General features: G+C 37.1%; 1 protein-coding gene across 1 annotated transcript; it reads right to left on the minus strand.

Moving 5' to 3' along the window:
• Nucleotides 1–798: 798 nt before the first annotated feature.
• On the minus strand, nucleotides 799–2,679 carry LOC145675404 (uncharacterized). Its single transcript, XM_081745807.1, has one exon. The coding sequence runs from the start codon at nucleotides 2,677–2,679 to the stop codon at nucleotides 799–801; it is 1,881 nt and encodes a 626-aa protein (XP_081601933.1).
• Nucleotides 2,680–10,227: the final 7,548 nt, after the last annotated feature.

Raw genomic sequence — 10,227 nt, forward strand, 5'->3', positions numbered from 1 at the left:
TTGGAATCTAAACTACCTAACCAAATCTTATCTAACGTACCTATACGTATTTATCATAAAATTGTTTTTAAATAAGTTTAAAAAATGTTGAACTTGGGGGTGTCCTATCAAACTAGTACCTTAATTTCAAAGTAGGTAGGTTTAAAAATAACGTTGTCCCAACCCCACTTTAAAGTTGTTCTGTTATACGGAACACAATCTTGCATAAACATTCCATCCTTCTACAAAATCCACAAATAAATCGCTGGGTATACCTAAGGTACAGAGTATGTTATAAGAGATGCAAACAAGAGACTGTAAACGAGTTATGACAGGTTAAAAGATATTTCTAATGCATATCGCATTCATCAATTCTTTTCATAAGAATTAATCAAAACAATAAAAAGGGTGTTTTTAAAAAAATCTCGTGGAAAAAATTATCTTAGTACAGAGCCTCGGAAAATTTTATTCTTACTAATAGTTTCAATGCTATTATCATAAATATTCAGACAAGGCTCAAAATTGTATTTCAAATTAATGGCTTCTTTACATTAGAATGTGGCCAATGGGCTGAGTTTTAAAAAATCATTATTTCCAATTGAATGGAATGGAATGGAAAAGGGGTTGGGGAGGGTGCCTCGACAACAAAGGTCTTTTGCACCCGTCACTGGTCGTAAAAGAAACAGTCATACAAATGACGAAAACACAGACTAGTCACTGAATGTGGTGAAGGTCATACAGTAAAACTATCACTCGCTAGCACTAAAACGAAGATGGTACACAGATCGGAGGTCGGAAGCACTGGAACACAGAAGAAAGTCAAAGCGCCTTCGAAACATGCAAATGGCGTAAAAACTGGAACAGCTTCAACACAGTGGCTTCATCATCGCCGAGAACAGTAGCGAGGTCAGCTGGCAGTCCAAACAAATGTCTGGCAGCAGCAAGAGCCACACATTCCACTAAGAGGTGACGAATACTCAGGGGCTGACTACAATGACGACACACAGGCGGAGGTGTACGGTGCAGAAGATGTGCATGAGTGAGATGACTATGTCCAATCCGAAGGCGGGCCAAAGTCCTCTCTTCCAGGCGGGATGATCGGGAGCTAGTCGACCAGACTCCAAGGCGGGGCTTCACTGCATGCAGCTTAGTGTGAATCTGCTCATCCCAGGAGGATTGCCAGCGTTGACGGAGAACGTGAGCAAACACAGAGCAGACATCAGAGCTAGGAACAGGAAGAAGACAGCGGCGACCAGCAACAGCAGCCTCCTTCGCAGCAGCATCAGCAAACTCATTTCCAGGGATGCCAACATGGCTAGGCACCCAACAGAACGTTACATCATAGCCCTCAGCAAGTAGTGCATGACAAGTAAGGAGGACTTGCTGGACCAGCGGATGCGTAGAAGTGACATCGGCTAGGCTTTGTAAGGCGCTGCTGGAATCAGAGCTGATCACAACACGGCGTAGATGGCGACGGCGGATATGGTGGAGACTCTCCAAGATGGCAACCAGCTCTGCAGTGAATACTGTGCAGAATGGATGAAGCTGGAACCTGAAACGGTGGGCATCCAGGACAAAAGCACTTCCTACACCATCAGCCTGCTTGGACCCATCAGTGAAGATAAGACGGTGGCCTCGATAAGAGTCGAGGAGGCACAAAAACTGTTGCCGAAATTCCAAATCGGTAGTAGTCGCCTTCTTGAACCGCAATAGGTGGAGATTGATCACAGGCTTCAAAAGCTGCCAAGGTGGAAGAGGCAGGAAACCCAGCGGAGAAAGCGCAGGGAGATCGACGTCAAGGTCAGCTAAAAGCTCAAGGGCACGAATGCCAAAAGGCCGGGTGCAAGTGGGTCGGGCTTGATAGCGTTGAAGACGAGCACCAGCATCCAGGGTGAAACTAGACGGGTGATCAATGGAAGCTCGCAGGTGAAGCAAGTATCTCAGCTGCAACAACTGGCGACGATGATCCAAAGATGGTTCGTTGGCTTCGACGTATAAGCTGAGAATCGGACTTGTGCGATAAGCACCAAGCGCAATGCGAAGGCCCAGATGGTGAACAGTGTCCAGGTGACGGAGGACAGACAAACGGGCAGAGCCATACGCCACACAACCATAATCCATCTTAGAGCGAATGAGGCTCCGATACAGTCGAAGCAGCACAACACGGTCAGCACCCCAAGTGGTATGGGAAACCAGGCGCAGCAAATTCATCGCACGGAGACAACTATACTTCAGCTGGCGAATATAGGCACTCCATGCAAGGCGGCGATCAAACTCAAGGCCCAGAAAACGAACACTCTCCACATATGACAGACGAATAGGGCCCAAATAAAGATCCGGATTGAAAGCACAGTTCTTCAGACGACAGAAGTGGACACATTTCGTCTTTAGTGAGGAGAACTGAAAGCCGGTGTGGGAAGACCAATGGTGAAGGCGGTTAAGCGTCAGTTGTAGCTGGCGAACGATGGTGCGAAGGTCATGTGACCGACAGTAGATGGTGAAGTCGTCCACATACAGCAGCCCAGGCACAAAAGGTGAAAGTTCGGCCATAACACTGTTCACAGCCACAGCAAATAAAGTCACACTGAGAACACTGCCTTGTGGAACACCAGTCTCCTGAGAAAAAGATCGAGACAATGTGGATCCAAGCTTCACTCGAAAGGAGCGCTCGCGGAGGAAATGCTGGAGAAAAAATCCCATATGTCCACGCACGCCCCATGCGTGCAATTGCCGCAAGATACCATAACGCCAGACCGCATCATAGGCCTTCTCCAGGTCGAAAAAGATGGCGACAAGATGCTCTTGATGGCGAAAGGCGTCCTGGATGGCAGTCTCAAGATGAACAAGATGATCGGTCGTGGAACGATACCGCCGAAATCCACACTGAAAATTGGAGAGGTGGCCATGATGCTCCAGAAACCAAACCAACCTGGCGTTGATCATCTTTTCGAGGACTTTACAAAGACAGCTGGTAAGGGCAATCGGCCGATAGTTGGCAGAAGACGTTGCAAGCTTGCCCGGTTTCAGGATCGGGATGATATAGGCTTCACGCCAGGCAGTAGGAAAAACCTCTTCAGTCCAGTTCCGGTTATAGAGGGTAAGAAGATGGTGGAGTCCCTCAGGAGGGAGATGCCGAAGCATAGCATAGTGTTATTTCCAATTGAGAACAAAGTTAATAAAAGATTCCACTACCAATATACTCAGTTGTAATTGTCATCTAAATTTCTTTTATTTTAAGGTTTCAAAACGTAAAGGAAAAATTATTACATAAAATCTTTAAAATTTATACTTTAATATGGTTATCAGTTTTCGAATTATAAACAATGATGTCAAAACTTATTTGTTAATCTTCGTATCTACGTAATTAGATAAATCTCCTTAAGGATATTGAATAGATAGATAGATAGATAGATAGATAGATAGATAGATAGATAGATATTTCTATGTAGTCTAACAATAACTACTTTTTAACGAAACCTCGTATATGCTTTATTTGTTAAGGCTCTTTAAGAGCATTGTAAAATATATAGACATTCTTATGTCTATGACATTAGTTTTCGAGTTAACAACATATGCATTAACTACTACTTTTTAAACAACTTTCGTATATCCTTTGTTTAATAAAACTTATCAAAACGATAAAAACTTATCTATTATTGGCTTTGAAAATCAGTTATATATATATATATATATATATATATATATATATATATATATATATATATATATATATATATAAATGCCTATGGCCATTAGTTTTCGAGCTAATAGTCGTTTATTAAATCACTGTTTCGGTCTTGAGCTTTTTTTGAATAATCATAATGGTAACTTTGGTTATATAGAGGTTGGCAACCATGATTAGATATGAACTTTTGCAAACCACCAAAAGGAAGCTTCAACCCTCTAGGGCGGAGCGGAAGAGAGCAGTGATGCCAATTTAGCCTACTTATGGCTAAATCTAGCCTATTTGGAGAGGCATTTAGCCATACAAATCTCCGAAATGCTTATACCCTTAAATATAGCTTATTTTATGAAACTCTTTTCCCATTTGGCTTTTTTTTATTAGCCGTTAAATTAATTGTAAAAATAGTTTTTCTTTGAAAATAAAGTGTAATTTTTAAAAATTATCCTACTTGTCATTATATATTATCAAATTAATTGATTACTCTAGACAGAGGGTGTTTTATTTACTTGTTCTTCATTCTTTTTTTCCCTCCCCACCCACAGATTTACAACTCGTAGCAATACTTATTGACTCAGAAAGAATTTTAATGTCGCTCCCGTAATGGCCTTGTTTGCTACTTTTTAATTATTTTAAATTTCGCAGTTTAATTGCAAGAAGGTAAGTTTTCTAATACAAAATTAGTAAATTGTTCGGTTCTTCAAGCCACAGAGATCGTTTTTTTGTATATTAAAGGAAACGATATCTAATTAGCTTGAAAATTCTCAATGCAATCATGATTATTCATGTAGATATAAGGAGAATTAAGAAGTTTTTTGTAAGGATTATGACTTGCCGAGAGAAGTACTACTAAAAATTGGTCTAAACAAACACAATCAATCCACAATCCTACGATGGTGCATTCTGTTCCAGCGCCTCGACTAGCTACGATGTCATCGATGACGATCTATTTCAATTCCACTTGATAATATGGTTGTTGACTTTCACAATCAGATGAGTTGTGGATGGCTTTTATTGTAATTTAAAATCATGTATATTTCTTGTTAGTCTTCAGCGAATAAAATTCAACATTTTAAATTTTACTATAACTCACTTATAATCCTAAACACAAAAAAAGGGATTTAAAATCTAGTTCAAACAGGATTATAGGTTTGCAGTGTATAATCTAGCAATTTTTTGCGTAGAAAAAATTATTTCTGAAGGCCATCTAGCCTATTTTCTTCAGATGTTGTTGGCAACACTGGAAGGAAGATGTGAGCATTTGTTCAAAATTAATGTTTGAATTTGCCGATCAATGTAAAGATTATGTTACCACTTTTCTAACAGGTTCTTTTACAAGTCTCCAAGTCAGAGTGAGTTGTTGTGGAAGCAGGACAGCGCTAGTCAGAAAAAATGAAATCTTTGAGTTTTACGTCCCATGCGTATGCCGATTAGGCTAAAGGAGACGGTCATAATGAGAGATGAGTGAAATGGTGGAATGAAGAAAGTGGGAGGAGACGGGAGAACCCCGAGAAAACCCACGAGCACGGTGTTTGTCCACCACAAAGTTCACTTGGCGGGGGCTGGGATCGAACCCGGGACCCCAAGCACCAGAGGTGAACGCTCTACCACTAAGCCACCGCGCCCCCCAGCAGCGCTAGTCAGGAATGTGAGAGATCCAAATAAGAAGAGCAGAGCTGGATTAACCCATTTGGAGGCCCCGAACTAAAACAAATAAAATGCCCCTCCTGACTACACTTAATACATTTGTGCGAAAGTACAATAGGAAGGTTAAGGATAGTGATGGGTAAATTCCCGGGAAGATATTTTTCGGAAATATTCCCTGAAAGGTTTCCAAAATGGGAATTTATCCGGGAATTTATGTTCAATCAGAAAGAAAATTGCATTCTATTACTATATTATCATTTCAAAGTTGAATTAATTTTTATATCACAGCATATTATTACTGTTGTCCACAGACGATTCTTTAAAATGTATATTCTGAACGGTACTATGTTATCTTATTAACACTTTATTATATTTACAAAGTACGCATAAATGTATATTTATTTACAATATGTTCTATCAATTAAATGTGAGTGAAAAATTATATAGTAACAGTTTAAATTTATATGTAAGTGGATTTGCTCAACTTGACTCTATTACTGATATTATAAACACATTAAATTTATAAATGTTATAAACCAATTAGATTGGGTAAATGCTAGAAGATACATGTCTCACCAATTTATCAACATTTGCGCATACATATTTATGTTCACAGAATTTTCAAGGTAATTACTTATCTTTATATTTTAGCACGTAACATTTCCATACACGACCTTTCATTCTACCTATTTCTCGAAATTCCATACATTAATTCACATGTAAAAGAAGTCCGAGTACTTCTTCAGAAATTCCAGTCAGAGAGAGGAGACAGACAGACGTCTATTACTAACGGTGGTTCAAGGTTTATTAATAGTACTTCATCTCTATTTCTACATAATTCTAAATTACTTTACAAAATGGTTCCTTTTCATCACTTGTAAATTAGTAGGCTACTTTGCTAATTTTGGCTGTTCTTCAGCATTGGGGGCCAGGTTTTGCACCTACTTTTTTGCGATATTCTATTCCGATGCGGTTGTTTTACGGTTTCATACTTTAAATTACGTTACCAACATTAAATTCAGACAGCATTGCCGAGCGAGCGTTAGCGAATGAAGGTGGGTTAGAGCCCCGCATGGCACGTTGTTTTCTATCTTCCTTACCAACAATTCACTTTCTTTTCTCACATAAATCACATCCATTTACCTTTACGGTTTGTACAAATCTCCTACTGCCCTAAAGAAAATTGTGTTCGATAGTCTAATGATTATTTGAATACCACTATCAACTCATTTGTTCCGTAAATCATCCTACTTTTTGCTAGTTTTAGCCCCCTATATTAGTATTATTATTACAAGTACTTTACTTTATAGTGCAAATGGAAATGGAAATTAAAAAATCATATTATTAGTTGTATAAAGTACCGTCAAATAATTTTAAATTTTTTAACCTCCAAATTGTTTAAAACCTAGAAGTAAATCATCATATATTAAAATAAAGTAATTAGTCATATGGTTCTTATAATTTGGAAGATAAAGTAAAGAAATGGAAATTAATTCCTTCCCGGGAATTTATAGGACAAGGAAAAAACCCGGGAATATTCCCATTTTTTAAATTCCTTCCCACCGGGAATATTCCCACTGCCCATCACTAGTTGAGGATATGTTTCATATTTTTGATAATATTTTACTTTATGACGATGGTTGTATTTTCATTATTTTCTTTAGATAGCCAGTTGAGATTTTGATCAGAGTGGAGGACCTGGGTTTTAGCCCCTCCCATTAATCCGGCCCTGAAGAAGAGCAATCAGTTGAGAAAGTAGTAGTTAGAGCAACGGAAGAAGCAGAAGTCAAAGAAACAAAGAAAAACAGGTCCTTTTGGGAAATAGCAGCAAGAGAGCAATAACATATAACAATACCCCCGGTCCACCACATATTTAAACTGTTTTTTATTTGGTAGTATGCTTTTCCCAATTCTTAATATGGTTTGCTTGATTGCACAAATACAGGTGGCAAAATGTTAGTTATATGTGAACTAATTTTCAGAAATCAAAAGGTATTCAAGATTGTGTAATAAGCTTTCAATTTTTTTTATGTTGTAAAGATGGAATAATAATCTGTTATATAGCTTTCAAGGGTTATTTTATCATATAACATTTTATGTAGGCATTATTTAACCCGAAAATCCAGTAATCATTTATAATTTAATGTCATTAGATAATAGAGATTTTGATGCAGCAGTTTCATAATAGTTTATTCTCTCCTGTAATTTTCCAGCGATGAAACTTCTTATATTTTACCACATAGTTTAGTTGCGTTAAAATAACAAGTGCGTTTATGTATAATCAATTTGAAGTCGTGACTTTCTTTCATTGAATGTTTGAAAGATCGATATTTCGCAAAGTTATACGACTTGTAATTTCACATTAAAATTACATAAGGTAAAAATTCCATTTTGAACCTTTGATTTTTATCTTATTAATTCTTAATACGCTCGACCTCGCTTTTGTGCCATACAATACTTCGGGAATTTTTTCCAATATTCGCACAGATTTCACTTTCCCAGGACTTCCGCTTTCTATACAGCACGAAAATATTTTACACACAATTTTTTTTGAACAAGCCGCATATATAGTTTTATTTATTTATTATTTACCAGTATTTATTTATTATAGGTTTCATATACAGCACTAGGCCATTTTACACTGAAACATTTTAACAATTATGTAACATAATAATAGGATAACAATTTGCAGTGAAGATAGTACAGTACAATGGTAACATTACAAAGATAGTTTATTTATAGATGATCTGAAGGTATGCTCATTTGAGAAAAAAACGTCGGATAAAACTCAATTCAAGGGTACACATCTGTTATCGTGATTTTCATCAGAAGATTTGCTTCTTCCCTGGATATCGTTCCATGTGAATGCCTATATAACCCTCTGGTGAGTTAGTCATACTTGAAGCGACTACTTTCTCATCCTTGTCATACTTATTATCAGCACTTGCTCGGAGCGGTAAGACTTATACGATCCCAATTCAAGGGGACACATTATTAGAAATACAATTCTGAATTTTGGCAAAGTTCTTATTTAATCTCATTAAAGATAAAGAGGTAATAACGAAAAACTTGAGTAATGTGTTTTGGAATTAGTTTCACTCTAATATAGGTGCCGTGTTATTGAGTCTATTATTGTTGGCCACAAACGATATTTTGTTTTATCGTAAAAATTCGCTTTTGTACATTTTCTAAAAAGAAAAAGAAAAAACTAGAAATGTGAGGATTTGCCCTAGCATAATTTTGTCTGCTTAGCTAGTTCTATCGATTGACATGGGTCTAGGAAAATTCGGTGTAAGAAAACTCGGTGTAGGAAAATTTGGTGTACAGAAAATTCGGTGTGGGAAAATTTAGGTGTAAGGTAGATTCGGTGTAATACATATTGAATATTATCACTTAGGATAATTTACGACACTTCATATTGTGAAAACGAAAACAATAAAATGTAGCGAATAAAATTTTATTACCTATTTCAAGAAAAGCAAATTTATTTTTTGCCTTGAGTCCAATACCTCTTTCATGTGTTTTGCGGGGTATTACTATAAACTACTTTTCATTACACAATGAAGCTGACACTTTTTGTCAGAAATAAAACAATTACAACTATAAGTTCAGAGAATAGTTATAGGAACAACTAAAAACACCTTTCCTATAGTACATCATAGAACATATACAAGGTGATTCTTTTAAAACTCACGTATTTCATTTGGGCCTAGAATTTCTAACTGAAGTCCGATTTTCATGCGGTTTGTGGCAAATAATCAAGGAAATGGAAATATGTTTACTGGTTTAAATTTATTTGCGGTAATATCGGCCACGCCTCTAAAAAATAGGAAATATTCGTCACTGTACCGAATTGGAATTAGATGAGGTGCGGTGTGGAGATTTGAGTTCCTTCGTTAAATGCAACCTCGCTACGGTCAATAAGAAACAGGAAACTGGGTTGTTGTATTGAGAATTATACTGTGTTACTGTATCAATATGATCAGGACACAGTTACAATACTGTACTCTTTGGAGCAACGTGATTTTATCGTTAAAAAGTTTTTGGAGAACGAGATCTGTTGTTGCTACGCAAAGGCCATTTACACGCAACTTTGCCTCACGTTCTGCCCCAGACAGGAACATAATATGATAGTTAGTGAATAAATTGCAGGAAACAGGATCGCTTCTGAGTAAGACAGGGAAGCATCGGACCCCGCTGGCGGATGTTGTGGAAGATGTCAGTTACCGACTCTAAGTCACCCAAGAAATCCCTATTCAACATGTGATTTTTGTGTGTTAGCACTAACACTTAATTTGTATTATTCAATTTCGCTTGAAATATCCAATATCTCATTCGAACTGTAACGTACAATAATGAATATTTGCTGTTCTTCTTGCGGCCTGCTCAATACTGCCCCGGATGAATTTAAACCAGTAAACATAGTCCCATAAATCTCTCCTCCTTCCATGATGATTTGCAACAAACCGCATGAAAATCGGACTTCAGTTAGAAATTCTAGAGCCAAATGGAATCCGTGAGTTTTGAAAGAATCACTGTATAGGCCTAGATACATATGTAAGATGCAAAATATATTGATCAAAAAAGTCTTAGTGGAAAGGCCAATATAAAACAGGATTGTTTTATCAGACAATATTTGTACAAATAGTTGACTTCTCCTACAATCAGACACTTTAGTTTGTTTGCCTTAAGTTAAGGTAAACAAGTATTGCAACCCTATTGACTCCTTATTGACTTCTCCTCCAATCAGGCGTAGGTATTTTAGTTGAGGCATTTATTTTTATACCCTTGAGTAACATAAATAAACTATGTCATTTTTGGAGAATTTAGATTTAAATATTTATTTATAAAATAGACATAAAATCGGCAGAACATTTTTGAAAAATCTAAAATTTTCAACTTTACCCGTCCAGTAACCT

This window comes from Thermobia domestica, chromosome 18 (genome assembly GCF_964235325.1).
Source record: "Thermobia domestica chromosome 18, izTheDome1.hap1.1, whole genome shotgun sequence".
NCBI classification, from domain to species: Eukaryota; Metazoa; Arthropoda; class Insecta; order Zygentoma; family Lepismatidae; genus Thermobia; species Thermobia domestica.

Excerpts from the sequence above, each read along its gene's own strand:
- LOC145675404 (XM_081745807.1), bottom strand. The coding sequence starts at position 2,679 with ATGGGATTTTTTCTCCAGCATTTCCTCCGCGAGCGCTCCTTTCGAGTG.